Source organism: Abramis brama (genome assembly GCF_963993115.1).
Source record: "Abramis brama genome assembly, chromosome: 14".
NCBI lineage: Eukaryota > Metazoa > Chordata > Actinopteri > Cypriniformes > Leuciscidae > Abramis > Abramis brama.
This window is the reverse complement of record NC_139976.1, coordinates 32,906,960-32,931,083: the sequence shown is the minus strand read 5'-3', so window position 1 is coordinate 32,931,083 and position 24,124 is coordinate 32,906,960. Positions and strand designations below refer to the sequence as shown.

The 24,124-nt window shown below is 36.1% G+C and overlaps 4 protein-coding genes across 4 annotated transcripts in view; 2 read left to right on the top strand and 2 right to left on the bottom strand.

Moving 5' to 3' along the window:
• Positions 1 to 938: 938 nt before the first annotated feature.
• Positions 939 to 6,023, bottom strand: g6pc1a.1 (glucose-6-phosphatase catalytic subunit 1a, tandem duplicate 1). The gene is made up of 5 exons (XM_084134419.1): positions 5,673 to 6,023; positions 5,125 to 5,234; positions 2,861 to 2,966; positions 2,646 to 2,761; positions 939 to 1,701 (listed from the first exon to the last, which is right to left on the bottom strand). Exons 1-5 carry the CDS (start codon positions 5,888 to 5,890, stop codon positions 1,190 to 1,192), a joined length of 1,062 nt encoding a protein of 353 aa, XP_083990545.1. The 5' UTR covers positions 5,891 to 6,023; the 3' UTR covers positions 939 to 1,189.
• A 2,315-nt stretch (positions 6,024 to 8,338) lies between these two features.
• On the top strand, positions 8,339 to 11,678 carry g6pc1a.2 (glucose-6-phosphatase catalytic subunit 1a, tandem duplicate 2). Its single transcript, XM_084134322.1, has 5 exons — positions 8,339 to 8,692; positions 8,767 to 8,876; positions 8,978 to 9,086; positions 9,205 to 9,320; positions 10,339 to 11,678. The coding sequence occupies exons 1-5, from the start codon at positions 8,463 to 8,465 to the stop codon at positions 10,839 to 10,841; spliced, it is 1,068 nt and encodes a 355-aa protein (XP_083990448.1). The 5' UTR covers positions 8,339 to 8,462; the 3' UTR covers positions 10,842 to 11,678.
• A 1,620-nt stretch (positions 11,679 to 13,298) lies between these two features.
• aarsd1 (alanyl-tRNA synthetase domain containing 1) lies at positions 13,299 to 21,093 on the bottom strand. Its single transcript, XM_084134319.1, has 13 exons — positions 20,990 to 21,093; positions 20,549 to 20,677; positions 20,263 to 20,422; positions 19,291 to 19,348; positions 19,046 to 19,202; positions 17,394 to 17,510; positions 17,125 to 17,255; positions 16,978 to 17,044; positions 16,802 to 16,893; positions 15,945 to 15,999; positions 15,740 to 15,834; positions 13,774 to 13,941; positions 13,299 to 13,515 (listed from the first exon to the last, which is right to left on the bottom strand). The coding sequence occupies exons 1-12, from the start codon at positions 21,026 to 21,028 to the stop codon at positions 13,803 to 13,805; spliced, it is 1,239 nt and encodes a 412-aa protein (XP_083990445.1). The 5' UTR covers positions 21,029 to 21,093; the 3' UTR covers positions 13,299 to 13,515; positions 13,774 to 13,802.
• Positions 21,094 to 22,173: 1,080 nt separating this feature from the next.
• sgms1b (sphingomyelin synthase 1b) overlaps positions 22,174 to 24,124 on the top strand; it is a 36,071-nt gene continuing 34,120 nt past the window's right edge. The window contains exon 1 of the mRNA XM_084134317.1: positions 22,174 to 22,439. The gene's annotated coding sequence lies outside the window, so the exon portion shown is untranslated. The remainder of the gene's footprint in view (positions 22,440 to 24,124) is intronic.

Below are 24,124 nucleotides of genomic sequence, written 5' to 3'. Positions count from 1 at the left end.
CAGTCATAGGAACAATGTACAGAACACAGGCGTATACTGTATGTCCAGATCATGACTGATGGACCTTTGAACATAAGATCTGAATGAAAGTTACTTAGTGAATGGGCCAGCCTCCTTTGAAACCATTCACATATAACAAGATATGCAGGGAGGCTCCATAATATGAAGACTTGCCAACAATATGCTCAAATAATCTTGGAAAGATCTAAGTGATAATTACAGCCACATAAATTCATCATAATCATGCGAGAGGATTCGAGAGGAGGAACATCTTGAAAAGTTCTGCTCTGACAACAATTCAATGTCTCATAATGCAGAACGGAACCATTTTTATATAGCAAACTAAAATCACAGTACAGTTCAAAACAGTTTCAATTATATTTTGTATCCACTAGTGCTGTCAAATCGATTAATCATGATTAATCACATCTAACATAAAAGTTTGTTTATATATGTGTATAATATTTATAGAACACACGCACGCACACACACACACACACACACACACACACACACACACACACACACACACACACACACACACACACACACACACACACACTCCCACACACACACACACACACACATTGACATTAACTTTCTTGCTTACCAGCCACTGTGGCTAGTGGTTTTCCAAAGTTACTACCCTTTCAGCATTTCCACAATTTTGACATCTACACCATGGTGAAAAACTGCCATTTAGATATTTTTTATATTATCTCCAAATTTGTCTGCAGATATATTAGGCTGCTGTCACTTTAAGACCTCACACAAGGACCTATTATACTGTTACACATGCACTTTCTTTCTCAACTGTTTACATTCACTGAAAAAAAAAAAAAATGACTTTATGCGAATTATCGCCAAGACCGGCATTTTGTCATTAAACAGTGAAACAGCGAAATATATATATATATATATATATATATATATATATATATATATATATATATATATGTATGTATGTATGTATATGTACACATATTATATTAACTTTTATGTTGGATGCAATTAATTGCTATTAGTACCCACCCATCCTGTACAAGTCATCTGAGGTATTTTTTAAATGGTGCACAGCAAAAACGTTTGCTGAACGATTGCATTTATCTTGAAAATCGGTTGCAATGCAAAACTGCATTAGTCAAACTCTATGGTTTACCATTCACCAAAGCTTTGCCCGAATATTGCACTACATGTCCTTTTCACGCTTGTTTTCATGTGAAATCCAAGATATCGCTCCAGGAACAAGTGCAGTGGGAAGCACCAAAGCAACAGCGCACTTGCCGAATGACAGAAGGTAGAAAAGTATCTGGTTGCTTGAGGAAAATGTCATCTTATCCAGGAGCTGCAGCAACACCAAAGATACACCAATACACCCTGTCCTGAAAGAGGCGCTGCTGTGTTTCTTGCTTCTTGTTTCATTGTCGCGTGACAAGTGAAGACCAAGCCCCAGGCCGAACAGGGTGCCCATGTTCCTCAACAGGCTGGCGAAGGGGGAGGAGTCCAGAAGGACCCAGTCTGGATTCACACACCATTTCTGGGCCTTTGCCAATGTCCAGAGCAGATCCACACCCAGAGCTTTCAAAAGCACATATAAACCCACAGCAAAGAGGAGCAGGAACAGCGTCACATTGAAGTACTTTCTCAGACTTGCGTTGTAGATCCACTGCACTCTGGAGAATGTTTCTGCTACAATTATACCTGGAAATAAAAGACCAACAGCTGTCATAGTGTCTGGAAGCAACATAAAATGCACTGTAAAGTAAACTGTAAAGTAGTTGCTCATTTTTTTCCCCTTGATCTATTATTTTTTCAGAAATACATTAAAAATATCATTTATAAGTTGACTTGAATACACCTCTTGTATGATGAGAATGTTTTTAATTTCTCAATTGAAAATCATTTTGACATTTTTGGGGTGGGTGGTACAACTGCCCTAATATCATATTAAAGGAGAAAAAGCTTAATTAATAGGATGAAATTCTTGGAAATAACCGAGTAGTTTGCCATAATCATTTATTATTACTAATAAAGATATTATTAATAAACAAAACTGCTCCACTGCTTATTTATTTAAAAACTTTTAGCTTCCAAATAACTGTGTGTCAAGGTCAATAAGCCTATCAATATATTAGATAATTACCAGAAAACGTAAACAAAAAGTTCCGGAAAGGGTTATTATAGATACAAAACAACAACTAAAACATGAAAAATGTGTAACATGAAAAATAAACATGAACTAAAATTTTATTTCTGCTAGTTGCCAAAACAACATTTCTTTCCTGTAGCTCAAACAGTAGAGCGTTGGCGCTAGCAACGCCAAGGTCATGGGTTCGATTCCCAGGGAAAGCAAGAACTGACAAAATGTAAAATGTGTACCTTGAATGCAATGTAAGTCGCTTTGGATAAAAGCGTCTGCCAAATGCGTAAATGTAAATGTGAACTGTCATGTGGTGCAACTCCCATATATATATATTTTATAATGATTAACATTTTTATAGTCATTACTTTTTTATATATTCTTTAAAATGGTATAAAAGTGTTTCTGAACCAACATAAATGCAAATAGCACATTTTAAAGAACTATATATATATATTTTTTTTTTTAAATAATGGACCCACTTACGTAAAAAGAAGACACCTACCTGAAATAACTCCACTGATAACTTGGTGTGGGAAATGTGCTGCCAGATAGACTCTAGACATGCACACCAGTAACTCCACCAAACCCAGAAGCATCCAGAGCATCAACTGTAAAAATCTAAAAGCAGACATTATTGTATAAACATTAACCCCTTAAAACAGTTATTTTCTTGAGATGATCAGGCACAGACCTATACTTTTCATGTCTCAGACTCACCTATAACTTAAAGGAGGCATTTTTCTTTCAGCAACAATGGAAAGCACTGCTGTAACCATTACATACCCAACTCCTGCAGAACCCATGGCATGACCCGACGGGCTCCCTGACAAGAGAACCAAACAAGCACAATGGTGAACTCCAGTGTGGTGGAAAAGTAAGGATTACAATATTGCCTTATTGCCTTAAGAAAAGTAACTAATTGAGTTACTTTTTATGGAAAGTAATGCATTATGTTACTTTTCTGTTACTTTTTCCTCATTTGGGCTGGGCTTGCGTTTTTGTTTTTAATTCCAAAAAAGTTATATTTTTGACAAATGTAAAGGCCCTTCACAGTTCACACCAAAAGTGAGCAATAAAAACTAAAAAATTAAACAAATGTGATGCTTATCTTAAGTCATTTTTGCTTATAGTTGAATGGTATACAATACTACAATATAACCATCATCAGATCTCGACAATAAGGACTGGCCGATGGCCTGGGGCCAGCGTAAACGTCGTTCGGGACAGTTGACACAACTGTCACCTGCCCGATCAGGCCAGTGCTGCATCACGAAAGTTTATCATTTGCACGTTTTAAGCCTTGCCAATTTAAATATTGAAGCGCAGGAAGACGCGAAAGAAAACTCAAAGCAAATGTGTGAGAAGTTTGGTGTGCAGCTTCTCAGACAGAATGCTGAATTGAGCTCTTTTTCACGTCTTCTTGCGCTTGAATTCATGTCTCTATCCCGTCTTCTTGTGCATATTCACACAAAATCACGTCAAAAATGCTGGTCTCAGCGAGTAAACAGTTTGTATATGTAATATCTTATGTGAACATAAAAAGTTGACAAATAAAAGGTGTGTGTAACAGTATTTTGCAGCTCTTAAAGTGACTGTTTGTACTATTGTAATTTGTTTATTACTGACTGTTTGTCTTTAACAATATTTTAAATTTATGAGTTAAGTTTGTAGTTCTTGATGTCACAACCATATTTATTAACGTTATGGGTCAAAAACAATGAGGATAATAACTAGGCCTGTTTCATTTATTTATTACTTTTTTTTTAGTGGTGGGATCAGTGAAAAGTTTGACAAGTCAAGACAAGTAGAAAAATCCTTAGCGTTGAGCCCTGCATCATGTTCCCACAGCCCAAACGCCTCTGAACTTACTCTCGATTTTTCTCAACATGCACACATACTGTAAAAAACAATTGCTGCCTTACATATAAAACTTGGATGTTTAAGTAATTTCAACTTAAATTACTTTAAACTGACTTTAAAAAATGAGTTGAATCTTGTATAATATAAACATTTTTGACTTATTTTGTATTCTTATTAAGTTAAAGCAATGTAAAAACATATGTTTTAACATACTTTTTTACAGTAGGAGAGCTGTCAGTCAATCAATGGAAAAACTAGCAACTTGCGTTACTTATTTGAAAAAAAGTAACTGAGATAATTATTTTGTTGCAAATTTAAAAGTAATGCGTTACTTAACTTGTTACTTAAAAAAGTAATCCGATTACACAACTCACATTACTTGTAATGCGTTACCCCCAACACTGGTGAACACACAGGGCAATGGTTAAACAGACAGAGATACATCTGTTCAGGAACTTCCCAGCTGAAACCAGCCTAAACTGGTTTGCTGGTCTTGGCTGGTTTGGTTTTCAGACCAGTGAACCAGCTTGGGCAAAATACCAGCAGCCATTTAGATAAAATATCAGTTCATGCAGGTTATTTATGAGCCATGTTAATTGCTCCAGAGTACTAATTCAGGTCAAGAATGAATGGATACTTGGCAGCAATATGTGTATACTTGGTAGTAATATGTGTGACTTCACTAAAAGACGGCCCTTGAACTGGAACAGGATGATAACCAGGTGCCAGATCCATTTCCATTTGAGAGATTAGATAGGCAGAATAGATTAGTTAAATTGCATAACTACTGGTATACAAAGTAGCAGATTTTATTTGGAGCTGTATATTCATACATAATTATAAAGTAATAAGAACGGGATATAATAGTCAGCCATTTATTATTGCAAAAATAAACCCAGACTGGGAAGCTTTTATTTAGCAATACGGAATAAACAACTTGCCAAAATAAATTAATAAACAGAAATGAAATAATTATTTGAATTTAAATACATTTTATTGAGTGAGAAAAACGAGAGATTATGGTCAAGTCATTATACAAAACTATTTGACCAGAGAACGCTGTGATTGACCAAACAAAATCAAGTATTTCAGGTATCTGTGCAATAAATATTGTAATATACCTGGTCCAGTTTCACAAGTGATGGGGAATTGTTGCAGTTCAGGATGTTTTATAGGGCCATAAAACTTAGTCTCATTCACCCACCAGTACGGCCTCTCACCGAAAAGCACCCTATGAATATATCAAAAATTCATATGGATATAAAAAGTCATGGGAGGGAGAATAGGAGCACAAAGAATTGAACATTGAACACAACTTGCATGTTTAATATTAATAGAAATAATATTTCTGGTCCCACTTTATTTTAAGTGCAATACGGCTAAGGTTAGGGACAGGTTTGGTAGTATGAGTAGGTTTAACAGTCTAATTACAGATTAATATTATTTTTTTAATATATAACTACAATGTAAAGACGTATGTACACAATAAGTGCATTGTTTCATTAATTTAAATGTCAGTACATAGTAGTTTAAGACATTTTTTGATTATGCACCAATTTATTATGTACCAGCTTAATCTTGTCACATAATATTTTTTGTTCAGTGATTTTAATTTTTTTTTCTTAATAAGCTTTTCAATTAAGAATACGCAAACCAAAAAGCATCTCACCACTTCAGGACGAGGTTTAGCCAGTCTCCGACCACGGCCACCCAGATGAGTTTAACACCCACGTCTCTGCGCAGATGAAACCAAATGGGGAAAAACACAAAGAATGTGGTGTGGAGATCCGCCACCGAGGAGACCCACTGAAACAGATTCTCATAGTCCCGGTATTCTGTCTGCAAATGGACAGCTAGGTTCACCCCCCAGCTGTGAAGCAGGTCCATCTCTGTAGCCTGAGATCGGGACGGTCACCATGGACAAATGCACTCGAGAGGGAGGACAGACACAAGGTGCAGGGATGGGGATCAAACTGCAGATATGAAGGCAGCCTGCCAGGTTTCGTCTAAACTCGGACCCCAGATTTCTGTTCTAGTTGGACTTTATTCAAGGCTAGGTGCTTTGGTTTTGTTTGCATGCTGGCTGGAGGACTCAGGGGCCCTCGATTTCATGACCTTTGACCTGTGATGACGCTGGTGAGGCAAACACTGATAAAATGATGAGTGGACACACCGATTAGTTTTGTCTTTGGTTTCATGGAGCGTGATGTCACTATGATGACGTCTTAAAGTGACGCATTTAATGCAAATGACACTGTTTTAATGGATCTGTCTGGCTTGTTTGACAAATTCACTGATCCGTTCATGTTCTGACTTGTGACATTTAGTTTTGTTGTACTTCATGGTGTCGTGTTCTTACAAACAGATGTTTATGGGCTCTTCCCTTGTGAAAAAGAAGCACACTTTAGCATACTTTTAAGAAAGGGCACTTTTAAATAGTGTACTTTAAAATAATATACTTTAGTATATTTGGAGGCATGTTAGTTACAATTACATGAAAATGTATAATAGTTCAAATTTATATTAAATACAATTAGTGCTTTTTGACCCACTTAAGTAGGACTTAATATCTTTATACGTAATTCATAATTACTTGTTATAGTGTTTGAAATAGGGTTAAAGTGTATTGCTGAATGTAGCCTACTGACAAGCATTTACTTTAATGATACTTTACTATCCCATGAGGCCACTGGAGAGGCCGCAACTGACGCTGGTAGGTCACCTGACAGTAACAACATGGTGGATGTAGTATGCCCGAATTTCATTCATACAACCCATATTCATACTATATAGAAATGTTTTATTTTAATCTTTGGGAAGTAAGTTTAAATTCAAATGTAGTACCTACTCAGTATGTGATTTCAGACGCACCCATAGGATACAAAACTCCATTTCAAAGAGTTTTGTACCAGCAAACACCACTCACACTTTCTTGACATTGTACCTATCTATTTTGTTAGATGTAAAGATGGTCTGTAAATATATTTGATCAAGGAAAATATAATTGAAGGATGAACAAACATCTCAAATATCAGCAAGAAAAAACCTGATTGCAGATTAGCTTGTCATTTAAGCATTACAGATCAACTTAATGAATCATTTACTTATTTAACACACATGTAAACAAGCAATTCAATGCAAATCAGAAACTGCTTATGTAAGCAGCCAAATGAATGCCTGTCTTTGAGTGATAGGTTCCCACAGCTCTGAGATTATCTCCTGAACAGGATTCCCCTTCTTGTTTGTGGGAAATTTTGCCCTAGTTTCTCAGAAGTCAAAATGACGTATGTCTATAGATTAATTACAACACAGGTTTGTTTTGGCAAAAAAGAAAGTGGATGGGCGAAAATGTCTTGTTGATGCCAGAGGTCAGAGGAGAATGACCAGACTGGTTCATTACAACCGTGCAGAAGAGCATCTCTGAACGCACAACACGTCAAACCTTAAAGAACAACTGAGGAAACTGAGGCTATGATTGCCTGGTTTGATGAGTCTAGCTCTGATATAGGGTCAGAATTTGGAGTAAACAACATGAAAGCATGTATTCATCATCCCTTGTCAGCGGTTCAGGCTGATGGTGGTGTAATGGTGCATGTGAGGGATATTTTCTTGGAACACTTTGGGCCCTTTAGTACCAATTAAGCATTTTTAAATGCAACAGCTTACCTGAGCATTGTTGCTGACCATGTCCATCCCTTTATGTCTACAGTGTACCATCTTCTGATGGCTACTTCTAGCAGGATAATATCACAAAGCTCAAATCATCTCAAATAGTGATCATGACAGTGAGTTCACTATACTCAAATGGCCTCCACAGTCACCAGATCTCAGTCCAATAGAGCAGCTTTAGGATGTGGTGGAACAGGAGATCCACATCATGGATGTACAGCCAACAAATCTGCAGCAACTGTGTGATGTTATCATGCCAATATGGACCAAAATCTCGGAGGATCCAGCACCTTGTTTAATCTACGCCATGAGAAAATAAGGCAATTCTGAAGGCTAAAGGAGGTCCAAACTAGGTGTACCTAATAAAGTGGCCGGTGAGTGTAATAAATAATATTTTACTTAATTGTAAGAATCACGCATAACCTATTATTTTATAAATTGTGCAAATAGATGTAGACTTGTAATAATTATAACAGATATATATAAAACAAAATCCAATTACAGATGTTGACTGAGGCCGTGTGTGTTTTTGAGGTCGCAGAAGAGTTCAATGATTCACTGTTACGTCTTTTCTATGTCCTTTTTCTCCTGAACTTGTTTGTGCGTTATCTCTTCTGACAGGACAAACATGCTCTTAACTCTAGCGTTTTTTTTCTGTTCCACTCTGTGTTTTATTACACATGTGCAAGGTTCAAAGATCTGTTTGTCCATGCGTTGTGGTGGTGGGCCTGCTTGTATAAAAACCACAGGCAGGTGGTGGAGGACTATCACTCTTGACTAGCTCTACAACATGAATGCTGTGATGGATACAGTGCACGGGTTCGGGGTGAGTAGCACCCAATACCTGCAGACCCATTACAAAGACGCCCAAGGATGGTTTCTTTTCGTCTCCTTTGCGGCAGATCTGAGGAACACCTTCTTCATTTTCTTTCCCATCTGGTTCCATCTGAAAGAATCAGTCGGCATCAAGCTCATTTGGGTGGCTGTGATAGGAGATTGGCTCAATTTGGTATTCAAATGGTAAGCAAAGCCAATAATGAGTCAAATTAAATCATTAATTGACAAAAAAATGACTGTTGATTCATCTATTCAAGGATCCTGTTTGGAGAACGTCCATACTGGTGGATCCACGAGACTTCCTACTACATCAACAGCTCAGCGCCACATATTGAACAGTATCCCATGACCTGTGAGACTGGCCCAGGTGCGTCTTCCTCTTCTAGAAGTACCACACTTGTCCTCCTAAAACCTGTTTCATCATACATCAAAAGACCACTTTGATCACTTCTCTGCTTCTTGATGCAGGCAGTCCATCTGGTCACGCTATGGGCGCTGCTGGTGTTTACTACGCATTGGTCACCTCCATCCTCGCCATAATGCTGAGCAAAGAGAAGAAATCACCGTCCAAGAGCCTGTAAGTCAATCTTTAGCATAATTAGATTACTTTCGCATCATCAGAAGCTCGTTTCAAAATAGATTGTTGCTTCTGCAGTACATTTAAACGTAATCTTTTTTTTTGTTTGTTTTATCAGATACTTGCGTGGTTTACTTTGGACACTCTTCTGGACGGTCCAGGTCTGTGTATGTCTCTCTCGAGTCTTCATCGCAGCTCATTTCCCCCATCAGGTTTTCGCAGGCGTTATTTCAGGTAGGAATCTCACAAAACCATCATCAATAGATGAAACTTAAAATTGTCTACTTAAAAGTAGTTTTGTTTTTTTGATCTGAGTGCTTCATATTGCACTTTTCCTGTGAACTGAACCCATGACCTTGGCATTTCCAGTTTGGAATAAAAACGATTTAATGTTTTTGAAAGAAGACTCTTATACTCATCAAAGCTGCATTTATTTGATCTAAAATGCAGTAAAAACAGAAAATTGTGAAATATTATTACAATTTAAAATGACTGTTTTCTATTTGAATATATTTAAAAACGTAATTTATTCCTGTGATGCAAAGCCGAATTTTCAGCATCATTACTCAGTGTCACATGACCTTTCAGAAATCATTCTGATATGCTGATTTAGTGAAAAATGTCTAATTATTATCAATGTTAAAAACAGTATTTGTTGCTTAATATTTTTGTGGAACCTGTGATAGACTACCATTCAAAAGTTTGGGATAAGAAAGATTAAAGAAAAGACATTAATCCATTTATTCAGCAAGAACACGTTAAATTGATGAAAAGTGACAGTAAAGACATTTATAATGTTACAAATGATTTCTATTTCAAATGTAAGCTTTCCATTCATCAAAGAATCCTGAAAAAATGTCTCATGGTTTACACAAAATAAGTAGGAAAAACGTTTTTCAACAGAACTATTATTAATAATAATAACTGAGCACAAATAAAATTTGATATTGAGCAGCAAATCGGCATATTAGAATGATTTCTGAAGGATCATGTGACGGAGACTGGAGTAATGATGCTGAAAATTCAGCTTTAAAATATATTCAAATAGCCTGGAACACAGTTCTTCTAAATAGTAATAATTTTTCACAGTTTTTACTGTATTTTTAATACAGAATGCAGCAGTGAGCCTTCTTTTAACATTAACACATTGTAATTATTTCAAACTTTTGACAAGTTATATATACCCGTTGAGCCACTTGAGCACAAAAGAAATGTGTAATAGTCTTAACTTATTTATTTGTGTTCTTTACAGGCATGATTGTTGCGGAGGCTTTCAACAGACAGAAATGGATCTACAGTGCCAGTCTAAAGCATTACTTCAACGTCACACTGTTCCTGCTCTCGTTTGCGGTGGGCTTGTACGTGCTCCTGAAAGCTCTGGGTGTGGATCTGCTCTGGACCCTTGAGAAAGCCCAGAAGTGGTGCGTCAATCCAGCCTGGGTCCATTTGGACAGCACACCGTTCGCCAGCCTGTTGAGGAACATGGGCACCCTGTTCGGGCTGGGACTCGGCCTTCACTCCCCACTGTACACGGAAAGCAAGAAGAGCAGCAGCGCTCGCGTCAGGATCTCCTGCATCGTCGCCTCTCTGTTTCTTCTGCATCTCTTCGATTCCATCAAGCCTCCCACACACACGGCTGCTCTCTTCTACCTGCTGTCTTTTTGCAAGAGTGCCACTGTTCCCCTGGCCACGGTCAGTATCATCCCGTACTGCGTGTCCGGAGCCCTCGGTTTACAAAGCAAGAAACAGCTTTAAGCTGGGAAAAAACTGTACAAGACTATAAGCAACTGCACAACTATTTACAGTATTTCAGACTAGAACATTTTCCAGTTCATCCCATCAGTCGAAGGAACACTAACTGATCAACAACTTGCCTGTTTAAATGTGTTTTCTAACTAAGGGATGCAGATAGGCCTAACTAGTTAAGTTAAACACTGCTATATTGTACTGTTTATGATAATGTGTTGTGTAAGAATTGTGAATTTTAGAATTTCTAATTTTATATCTTAGGGGCCGTTTACATGACACCATTTTCAACTAAAAATGGAAACTTTTTATGCGTTTTGGCCATTCATTTACACGACAACGCATTTTGGGGGCTGAAAACGATACTGTTATCGTCTCCAAGTAAACTACAAAAACACAAATGTGTGAAAACGGTGATGTCATTCGCATGCGTATTACAAGTTCAGTCTATTGAGGAGTAGTGTTTCTTTAAAAAAGTGACATCGCCAACTACTGGCCTGGCAGCAGAATACAGCGTTTTTAATCATTTTCGCGGATCCATGTGAACGGGATCATTTTGACAATGTTGTCGTCTGTACGTGAAAAAACACAAAGGAAAAACGTTTCAGTTTTTAGTACATCGTTGTCGTGTAAACGTCCCCTTAGTGCTTTTGGATCTAGATGAAAAGGTCTGGTATTTGACAAAGAAGTAAGTTCTTTTTTGAGAACTGAAATAATAAAATATACTAAAGTATAGGATGACAAATGTTGTCCTATCTAAGATGTGTACTTCTTTGGATGTATTTTCTGTAATATTCTATTTTTTGGAAATTCTTATGTCTTTTTTTTAATAAAACTCTGAAAACATTTTCTTTTCACTTGCATTTTTTTAGGTTACATTTTATAAAGAAATCTGTAATGTGTATGGCAAAGTGTGCAATTCAGTAAGCCAAATTCATGTATTCATTAATTTGAGGTCATTAAAATGGCATGCTGCATAATTTTAAAGTTTAAAATACAGATTAAAAGAGTTTTAGTTTTGTATTAATTGTATCTTAATTTTAATCGATGTTTCATCAACCAATTGTCTGGATTTAATAAATAAGAAGTAAATATAGGCTATTAGAAAATAGATAATCAGGACACGGAGGCGCTGGCGAACCTGGAGCTCGTCATAAATGAACCGAAACTCAGCGTAGGCCGTAGCCTATTGCCTCACAGTCCTGAGACATATAGATAGCTTGAAATGTCTACTTTCAAAAAAAACGAAAGAAAACAGACTGCGCTGCTTATGTAATTCGTATGAAATGTGCATTTCTCTCTGGCGCTGCGAAGATCGCGAGTCGTCAACTTCATCTGTCTAGCTGACACTGACATAAAAAATAACTGTTTTATTAGTAAACAATTAAAATGTCTTCTGCTATATTTTACATATTTGCCTGTTCCTTACAAAACACTGACAGTGGGGTTTTTGACTGGGTTTTTTTTTTTTTTTTTGAGCAGCTGCGGACAAATTCTTTCGACACAGACACACACACACACAATATTACATAACACTCTGCGCTTATTTAAAAAAAAGATAATTTAACATATAAATAACAATTTTTAAATAGCCCACTTAAAGTGTTTATTACAAATAAATGACTAAATGCTAAAATAAATTTTAATGAACAAACATATGCGTTGCATTTACAATTCTGTGAAAGCACCCCCACTTCCCGCGGCCCTGCAAGTAGCCTAGACGAGGGAGACCCATTCCCGTTTACACAATCCGTCTCTTTTGTCCACTTTCAACCACTTCTGTCCTGATTTCTTAGAGGGGAGAGTGGGTTGTATGGTTTTTTTCAGATCTTTCAATCTAATGGACAAAATAAGCTCGTGCAATTTACAAATGAAAGCGCCCAGAGACGACGGAAAAACATACAGAAAGCATCAGATTTCATAACTGAACTTGCATGGGCTATTTAAGAATCATGAAAAAACGTTACACGTTAGTAACCTTAAAATGATTTCGGTGACACTTTATTTAAAGCCTTTGTATACATACATGCATTATAAAAGTATTTGAATGCATTAATTATGCCTTGTATTTAATGCACCCTTTAATGCATTGTATGATCTCATGAATAATTGTAACCAGAGTTATAATACATTATAATACTTATGTTACGCCTTTAGAAAATATAATGCATTAAAACACATGACAAACAACCAGCTTCACATGTAACAAGGAATCTGCAAATATTGTAATGCATTATAACTTGGGTTACAATTATTTATGAAAAAATATAATGCATAATAACACACATTATAAATACTTTTATAATGCATTATACATACTGGCTTTTATGTATAAGATCATTATTTCTAATAAAATTATTTACATTTGAAGGCCTGAGACAAAAAAACAACAACATGAACCAACAAAAAGGGGGAGGGGAGTAAATTACTTTGGGATGGACAGGAAAAATGAATTGTCTGGAGTACTTACAGTAGAAAGTGATGAAGATGATGAGTAGCCTACATCACAAGCTTTATTTAACATACAGCCAATATGCGAGACAGCATGTAAAAATGTAACGAACATTACCGGACACTGAAGTGAGCACAATGAGGAACTTAAATACACAGTGATGATTAATCAATGAGGAACAGCTGTGATGATTGGTGTTGGTCTCCATGGTGACTGATGCGTGGCGGGAAACTAGAACAAGAAACACACATGATGAATGTAAACAAAACAGAAAGTCCAAGAACCTAAAACAAACTGAACGTGACTGTGACAGTAATGTAGTGCATCAAAAGTAGAAATGGAGTATCTATCAACTAAAGGTGTAAAATTAAGTTTTGCGTCACATTGTGCGCTTCAATGTAGACAGTTTCAACTCACGGCACTATCTAGTTTTGATGCGCTTGCTGCACATGTTCAGGGTAGACAGAGTCTGGATCGTCATCAACGCACCTGTATGTCAGCATGTGTCTGCGGTTGTTTTACTCCTCTCCTGCGGTGAGTTTGCAGCTATGCTCCCGCAATAAGGACTCAGCCTCTGCCCTCTTCACCAGACTGTTGGCTTTACCCTGGTAACGTCCAGCCTTTCCAGCTCCTTTACCCTGCAGCAGCTCTGACACTCTACACATCATGACACCAACAGGGGAGCATTTCATTCAGAAGAGTGGCACCTACTGGAAGCATCACTACACAACATAATTCTGCATGCAACAATTCACTTTGATTTATTACAGGATCATTCTCTTGACAGGCAGTGTAAATCCTTCTAAAGCTAAGGGATATTAGCAGAAGCAACAAAAGTTGTAGACAGTAAATAAAACGGAAGAATGGTAAATGCTGATTATTTTTTGTTCCCCCTGAGTTTTGTCTGTAAATGTGGTGCATGTTTCAAGCTGTGAAACATGTGACTGTAATTTGAATTCTTTTCTATTATTGTGGCATCAAGTATTTAAGATATGGTAGTCACGAGTGGGCGGTCCTTGGCCAGGTTAAGTTGCCACTTTTTCTAAGGCCTCTAAATTATTAACATGATCAAAATTTTGCTGAAAACCCTGTTGTACACAATAGACTACATGCCTTCTGTTGTCTGACTGATAGTTTATACTTTTTTAACAAGTAAACAGCCTTTTAGAATAATCGTGGTACACACGTCTTTTTGCTGTGAACTCTTTTCTGATTTATGAAGTAAACATAAGAATAATTTTTAAATTGTTAGTAATATTTCAAGATGAACACTTACTGGATTGAAGCAACTTACTTGATTATCCATACATATTTTTAAAAAAAAATCATGCTAAAATGTATGCATCAAATATTATTCAGGCTTTTGAGGAACATTTATTTGTTCATCTCGCAATTATCTATGTATTGCATTGCATTATATGTTTTGCTTTCACAATAAAAACTAAATAGCTTTGGTCATAAAACTAAGCACTTTAAAATCATCTTAATAACATATTACTGGGAGATATAAAGTGACGACTACCGTATTTATATGCATTTTATTCAAGTAGTCTGTTATATTGTTATATATTATATCTGTTACATTGTTATACTCTTACGTTTTTGCCATAAACTGTAAATATCAGCAACTGCATGAATTTCATATTTTTTTTCCTCCTCGTATAAGCTCCATATTCTCACAATATCATAGTATATGAATCCTGATGCATCAAATATGATGCTCAACAAAAACACATTTGCAAAACATTTTTTTTTTTTTAATTGTTAAATAAATTGTTCCATTTTAGATTTTCCTGACTTTTATTTCAAATGCCCAAAAATGAAAATTCTGTCGTTAATTACTCACCCTCATGTCGTTCCAAACCCGTAAGACTTTCGTTCATCTTTGGAACACAAATGAAGATCTTTTTGATGAAATCTGAGAGCTTTCTGTCCCTCCATTGATCAGCGAACATAAACAGAAGCTCAACTGAACCTACTTGACACTCAAGAACAAACCTCATTGGTTCTTGCTGAAGCTCAAACGTGCTGCGTAACACGAGAATGAACCTCATTGGCTCTCGCACGTGAAGCGAACATGCTTGACCTTCTGTTTACCACAACTGATGAGTGAGTTAATGAATGTTTATATATGTGAATAAAAGCTGAAATTCAATCTGTTCATAATATAAAGCGATTGAGTCTCTTCAGAAAATTTGGACTAAACCGCTTGAATCATATGGATTAGTTTTACGATCTCTTTATGAACGTTTTGAAGCGTCAAAGTGGTAGTTGCATTACTGTCAATGGAGGGACAGAAATCTCTCAGATTTCATCAAAAAGATCTTCATTTGTGTTCCGAAGATGAACGAAAGTCTTTGGGGTTTGGAACGACATGTGGGTGGAGTAACTATTGACAGAATTTTCATTTTTGGGTGAACTACCCCTTTAACAGGGTTAAAAAAATTGGTCTTACCGAGGTCCCACTTCAGTGACGATACTCTCAGGCCCTGCGAGCAGGAACAGTCCTGCACCCTTCTCCTCACCCACGGTCAGGAAGATCACTGTGTCCTACACAAGCACAGCAATGAGAGTGCAAACTACGTGTCAATCTCCAGATTGGGCATCTGTGAATAACACTGCACATACATTCTATTCCAGGGATAAAAGATGTGGTTCACCTGAAATCCAATTTCATTTGCGATGATGTTCATGAACTCATTATCACCATCTTTGCTGTGAAAATATCACCAAAAGGCAGAAAAGTTGATAAATGGACTGAGCTTTTCAATGCTGCCCTAATATTTTCATGCTGAATATCTTGTTTATCTGGAATTACATCAGGTCATGGAAGTAGAATGGGTTGAGAACGGCATTTCTTGCTGATTTTATTCCCTCATAAACCTTTAAAGACTCAGGTTTCAACTAAAACGGAAAACTTTTTATGCGTCTTGGAAAATCATTTACATGACAATGGTGTTTTGGGGGCCCTGAAAACCCACGTTTTTGAAAACGATACCATTATTGTCTCCATGTAAACTACAAAAATGTGAATTTGTGAAAGCGATGACGTCATGCGCATTATGTGTTCAGTTTATATGCACGTAGTGTTTCTTTACAAAGTAACATCGCCAACTACTGGCCTGGCAGCAGAATACAGCGTTTTTAGTTGTTTTCGTGGATCCTTGTGAACGGGATTGTTTTGACAAAGTTGTCTCTGTATGTGAAAAACACAAAGGAAAAACGTTTCCGTTTTTAGTACATCGTTGTCGTGTAAACATACCCTGAAATTGATAAATTATTTAATTTTGCAGTTTTATTATAAATTATATGATTTAAAATTCATATATCCTAATCTTTAATCAAAATAACTTTCTAGCAGGGACTAGGAACACAATCGTCCAATAGCAAATCACAACCAACCACTAATCCAATCCATATCCGATGGACAACATCAAGCCCCGCCCTACATTTGATCTTGTTCGAGAAGCTGTTTCACTCAGATATAAGACTCTAACAGGAGAAGTTAAGCACGCACTTGTGTAAGCTGAAGAAGTTTCCTCTGTCCGTTTTGTTTTTGAAGTTCTGCGCTATCAGAACAGCCATATCCCTCAGGATAGTAAGATTACTCTGTCACAGGAACACACAGGGTAATGATTAATAATTGTTAAAGTGAAAAATTAATCATTGTTGACTTGTTCTACAGTAGCTTACCTTCTGAAGACGTTTGACCGTCTTTTGTATCTTGTCCACGGCATCAACATGCTCATCAGCCCCTGTCCTATAATAGATCACACGAACAAACGTTAGTTTGTCGAGGAGAAGCAGACAGGTCACCTGATTCAAAGGAGAATAACTCACTTGAGGAGGACGGTCAGAGATTTTTCAATGTTGTGACTCTTCTCAGCATACTTTAGCACTCTGTTGCCCGCTATGAAAATCAAGTTGGTTTTGTTCTTCTTCCCTTTTTCGGTCCCCAAAATCTTTATAATCTAATGAGCACGTAAACACAAATTTTGAGTGATTAAACAGCAGAACATCACTGAATAATATACTAAGACTATGGCTGACAGGTTAAGTTGGGAGATCAGATGACCTAAATTGTGCTAGACAAGGACAGAGGGACTGACCTGTAGGTGACTGAGGTTGGACACATGAGTCCCACAGCACATGTTGGCGTCTACGCCCTCAATGTCAATGATCCTGATGGGCCCAGCATGGTCGTCAGGAAGACCACGGCTTCTTACCTGTTAAAAAAAAGGTAATCAAATGTGACAGTAAAGACATTTATAATGTTATGAAAGGTTTCTAATTCAAATAAATGCTGTTTTTTTTTAAAACTTTCTATTCAACAAAGAATCGTGAACAAAAATGAAAATTTCATAATAATTTTGAAATTGAAAGCCCATTTAAAGACTTTTGAAACTGCATTGATTTGGACTTAAAAATGATGGTAACCAGTGAAGTCCATTGTTAGAAGAAAAATCCAGAAATGTTTTCCTCAAAAAACATAATTTCTCTCCCACTGAGGAAAGAAAGACATGGATATCTTGGATGGCATTGGGGTGAGTAAATTATTAGGAAATTTTCATTTTGGGGTGAACAAATCCTTTAAGCAGCATAACTGTTTTCAACATTGATAATAAGCAATGCATCTTGATCACCAAATCAGCATATTGAATTATTATTATTTTTTATCAAATAAAAGAAGCTTTGTGAGCATGAGAGACTTCTTTCAAAAATATAAAAAATCTTAACAAACCCAAACTTTCGAACGACAGTGCATATTAGTTTTAAGTTTTGAATATGACATATAATACACTGCCTGGCCAAAAAAGAAGTCACTTTTTGGATTTAATAGGCAAATGCTTAAGAGTCAATGATTGGATCATTACTGCAGTGATTATTATGTTTCTACCATGCTATATGTTTGGCAACAGTTTTTCTAACCCTAATTGATGGAGTGTGTAGCTTTTCATTTCTTAAACAACCATGTAGGAAGACACACCATGGCCATACAAACTGATGCAGCTCTCGATGGAAATAACATCACAACATTTATTTCTATCAAGGGGTACATAAATTTTTGGTCAAGATCTTGTATTGACAATGCAAGAGTCCAGCACTCTGTAAAGTCTCCTCCAGCACATCCCAAAGACTTTCAGTGAGTTTAAGATCTGGACTCAGGGGAGCCGATTCATGTGTGAAAATGATTCTTCATGCTCCTTCCCAATCATTCTTTCACAGTTTGAGCCTGATGGATCTTGACATTGTCATCCTGAAATATGGCCAGGATGTGTCTTCCTACACGGTTGTTTAAGAAATGAAAAGCTACACACTCCATCAATTAGGTTTAGAAAAACTGTTGCTAAACATATAACATAATAATCACTGCAATAAAGATCCAATCATTCACTCTTAAGCATTTGCCTGTTTAAATCCAAAGAGTGACTTTTTGGGGGGCAGGCAGTGTGTATGATATGTTGTGTTATATCTATGTTAATTTTTTCATCATTACCGCATTCAATTACTGAAAATTATTCACTGAAATACTGAAGATAATTCAGTCATTCTATATATACATTCTATATATATTCACAAGACTTTGGGCTCTACAACTTACAGTGTATAATGTTGTAACATGTTTTGTTGGGAATCAGAAGATATCTGCCGTTTTAAAGCCTGATTAGATTTGACTTGTATTCTTACGTACCTGCTTAGGTAAATGTAGTATTTGAGATTTCTAATAAAGACTAAAAGTAGATTTGTGATGCACACATGCCTTCTCCACAGCTGGATCATCAATGGACAGAAGGTTGACAGTGACTGGAATGTGTGCACGAATTTTCTCATTCACAGCAGCCTCCAAAGCGTCCATTTCTCCGGGCTTCACCGAGGCTGTGTCCAGCTCTATGCTGCTCCGCTGACGTCCCAACTCCCTGTATCATTTCATAACCAGCATGCTTTGACATTTGATAATCTAATTTATTTTTAGAGTCATTTAATAGATCCTACTAAAGCTCTTACCAAGAGGTAGTTTTGTATCCAAACATCGTCTCAGCTAAAGCTGTGATCAAGTGCTGACCTTTAAAGAAAAAGACAACATGTATGAGATTAAATCAGTTTGCGCTTTATTTAATTCTATAAATCCTACTGTATCATATTTGATACACAAATTTATTAGGCCTCTAAATTATCAACATGATTGTAATGGTTGTACAATCTAATGATTTTATACTTTTTTAGCATGTTAAAGGTCTTTTAGTATAATTGTAAAAACATTCCAAAACCTGTTGGATCATGGTACATGTGTTGTTTTGTTGTGAAATTGTGAATATAACTGTAAGAATAGCTTTTATATTTTTAGTAATATTTACTGGACTGAAGCCAGTTGGGTTTACTTGATTATCCATACATAATCTTTTAAAAAAATCATGTTGAAATGTGAGAATCTAATATGATCTATCAGGCTATTGAGGAACTTTTATTTTATTTTCAGAGTGCAATACTTTTATTTTTATCGCTCAATCATAATTTATTGCATTGCATTATATATTTTGCTTCCACAATGAAAACTATAGAGGTTTGATCATACAACTATTATCATAAAAGTATTTAAATATCATCTTACTAAGACATACTGTATTATTGGGAGATAGAGTTACAACTTGTATTTAAATCATGCATTTTATGCAAGTAGTCTGCTATTGCTATATTACAAGCTACCAGAATTTCACCATATGAATATTAGCAACTGCACCAAATTGCATATTTTGCTCAGTTTGGACATCTGAATACAACTGAGGTGTTTTTTCCCTCTTCAAGCTTCATATGAGCTTTATATTCTCCTACATCATAGTATATGACCCATAAAAGCTAGCAAATGTTTTTTAAAAGTTTATATTTTGTCTAAATAAACTGTTCAATAATCTTTTCCACTATTATTTTATTTCATATGTCAGGTTTTGGTACTCCCAAACACATTCCTTCCTTCCTCACCCGAATGCTGCTGCATGTGGTCAAACCGTCGCTCCCAGTCCAGTTTGATGTGGACCTCCTGACCCTCCTCCAGGGCAGAGCTGATGAAATGCACAGCCTCTGGACCCTGTCTCACCACACGCAGGACTGGGACACCTCCGACCGTCCCATGATCATCAGGCTGGGAATGATGAAAAGACATCAATCTCAAATCAAGTTCATGCTATAAAAATACATATATTTGGGGATTGTTCAAACATTGTGTCTAGTTACCAGCATTGCATGACATTAGAGAAAGAGAACTTACCTGTCCTCCACCCTCTGGAAACAGAATAGTGTCTTTCAGATTCACATTAAAACCCTTCAGCTTTTCTTTTTTCCCATTATTCTCTAGTTTTAATTCTGCAGGCACGCAAGACACGACAGACGTGTCAAACTGTAAAAGGCAAGTGGACAAACAAAAAGGACATTGACTTTTTGGTTTGAATGTATGTAGTTGACCTAAATATTCCTGAAGTGACAAACGCATTTTTACACAATATTAAACATGCACTCTTGATTAATATCAAATCAACATGTGTAATAATTATACATGAACTGTATGCAGAGAAGTACAATCTCGGCAGCTGTCACTGCTGGACATGTGCTGTCATTAAAAAACACTGTGTTCACACATTCAGGTAACTTAATGCTCTTCATTCACTGCTCTGGCGCAACAAATGTCTTAAAATCGGAAAAAGTCGCATACCTCCAGCAAATAACTGTCCCTCTGACACTGAAAAGCCATGTATTTCAGCAAACGAAAGTACAAGTGATCACTTTGCTACAGAAAGCTCAAACACAGACAATTTTCAAAATAAAAGTCTCTTGAGTAAACATTATTTTTTATTTCTTTTTTTCCCATGTAGTTTATTTCTGTATATAATAGATATACAGATCTATAGACCTATATATATATATTTATATTTATATTTATATTTATATATATAATCATGTATCAGTGTAAGACATTTTGCCCACAGTCACTGTTTTCAAAATAAAAGTATCTTGATCAAACATCTTTTTAAAGTTTTTCCCATGTTATTTATTTCTGTAAATGTGTATGTGTGCATCTGTGTATATATACATAAATCATGTAATGTAATCTTGTACCAATGTAAGACATTTTGCCATAAAGATACTTCAATATTTTTGTGATGTTAAGTTAAATGCATAAATAATTAATTTAATAAATTATTAATAATTTGCCATAACTGGAAAGTAGATCGTGTGTTTTATTTAAGAAAAAAAGAGGCAATCTGAAGAGATCCAATTCCGGGGGGTAAATATATGGCCCCTTCTTAATATTTTTTTTTCTTAAACTAGTAAATGTAGAATCTTCACATAGATGAATAATTATCAAATGGCACTTAATTTGACAGATGTCAAGAAACTTATATGCGCAATGTAGACTATATGCAATATGTAGACTATTTGTTTTTTCTTTCTACAGTTTTGTGTGAGGGGCCACTCACATTCTTGACCAGTAGGTGGCGCAATTGACCACAAATGACATATAGTCTAAAGTATATAATGAAAATAATTCTGAGTGTTTTAAATGCGGCGCATATGAACGCCATACTATCCACTATAGGCCTACTAATACGTCAATACGTGTGTTGTATATGCTTGCCATGTGTATTTGATATATATTATTTTAATATCCTACATTTTAGGGAATCTTATCTATATGCAGTAAGAATTAAGCAATAAGTCACTTAAGGGGCACGGCCTATGACAGTAATTGTCTCAGCAATCAACAAAACAATCAATAATTGCATTCAACTGCAGACAACAGCCCATTAACTGTGAAATTAATATGGCACGACTTCGATTTTCTCATTCTCATCCTTTTTGCCCCCACACCCACCCTGACACATGAGGTCTTGCCCCGCCTTCAGGGAGGTCAGTGATCACAAATCCTAGAAAACTCTTTCGGAGACCTACGTGCCTCTGTTACCAATAATTCAATACACTTCACCAATTGATTTTTCTATGCAACTCCCAACTTACATGCGTAGAGTGAGTGAGTGAGTGAGTGAGCGAGCGAGCTCGAGCTGTCTAGAGTAGCGGATCTCTTCAAGACGTTCACACTGACTTACTCCTGATGAATCTCAAAGCACACGCATCCTGTGGATTTGTGAAGATGGGATTTCGTGGTAGGTTTCCGGCTGCATTACAATCTATTCACTGTATTCCCCGAATGTAACAGCCTGAACTGGAACATTCGAACGTCTTTGCGGTTATAATGTTTCATCTGTTGCTCTTCGCAACTTTCTGCGGACCTGAGTGCTTACCGTTGCGTTTGCCATGATGAATGCTAGAGCTGCTGGGTTAATGTTGTTGTTGTTCCTCTGTTGCGAATTCATCATGAATGCACAACGTGGAAATCTTTGATTTATGTTGTAGTAGCTATTATCACATAGTGGCTGGATGATATTGTGATCTCGAAAGGTTGTACGTTAATCTTTCTCATGATGCCAATGTTAGCCTAGCATTTAACGACTTCTTTATTTTCTATTTTTGAGGTACTTAAAAAGACTAAAGGGATTCTGACAGCAAAAGCTGTTGGAAATGTAAGGCCTTGGCTACAGGTTGCTATCGTAGATGGAAAATCTGTAAGGGAATTGTGATTTCTCCTGGCCTGGAAAAGTCATCCTCTTACTAGGAACCCTGTAATGTAGATCTTCGTAATGTGAATGCAATTGTTTTCATATTGGTTTCAGTTGTTTTTTTAAGTTTTTATTACATTTTCAACCCAAAATCTGATTTAATGACTCTAAAATGATACAAAAAAATGTAGCATACTTAAAAGTTTACTGTATAAGTATGAATGCACAGATTTGTTGAAAATGATAATATTGTGGCCGATATTTAGATTCAGTAACTACTATTTTGTCCAAAGAAATCTTTTTAAATGTTACAAGTGAGTCTAGGCATCATACCGTTTATTTATAATATATTAAATTATTGGTTTTATTAGAAATTAACTTTCAGTGCTTGATGATCTGCAAAAGTTTACATTGAGGTTCAGTTCGTTAACTGCATGCATTCAGTATTAGAAATTAACAAAGAAAAATACTTTTTAAATCTTTTTTTTTCAAAATTTCAAAATTAATAAATTCTGTAAAAAATATTTTTGTTAATTTATTAAATGCATGGTATTAGTTAATGTTAATAATAGGGGTGTAACAATACAGTGTATCGTGTCACAATATATCGCAATACAAAAATGCAACAATATGTATCGTGGATCCAGTAATACTAACACTTTCTCCTCTATTCTATAATAATGCCATGGGGGGAAATTTGTGTGTCCTGATAATGCCAAATATCTTATGTTACCAGTAAAAGTGGCCTACATTATTTTAAATGTATCTAGTCAGCGAAAGAGTGCAAGCATATTTGTCTAAAATGATTCTGTATTTCAGCTTCTGAATCATACTTTTACTCTTGTGTCTCAATTGTCCTGTGCATTGGGTTACCAGCACCAAGTCCAAGCCCATTTATTTACACCCACAATGTAATATCAAATTTAGCATTTTAATCAACTGTACATTTTTTGTTAATCTTTTACCATATGTCTTGGAGTATCGCAATAATATCGTATCGTGAGTTTAGTATCGTGATATGCATCGAATCGTGACATGAAACGAAACTCTAATGTAGAGTGTTACCTGATAATCATGAGAATGTAAAAATAAGCATGCACTATGAAATTTTAAATGGTCGAATTAAAAAAAAAAAATCGAATTTTTTGCATTTTAAAATGTTTTTAATAACTTGATAGGTCTGGGATGAGCATCACGTCGTTTACCGCATTTATCTTTGATAACATTATTTA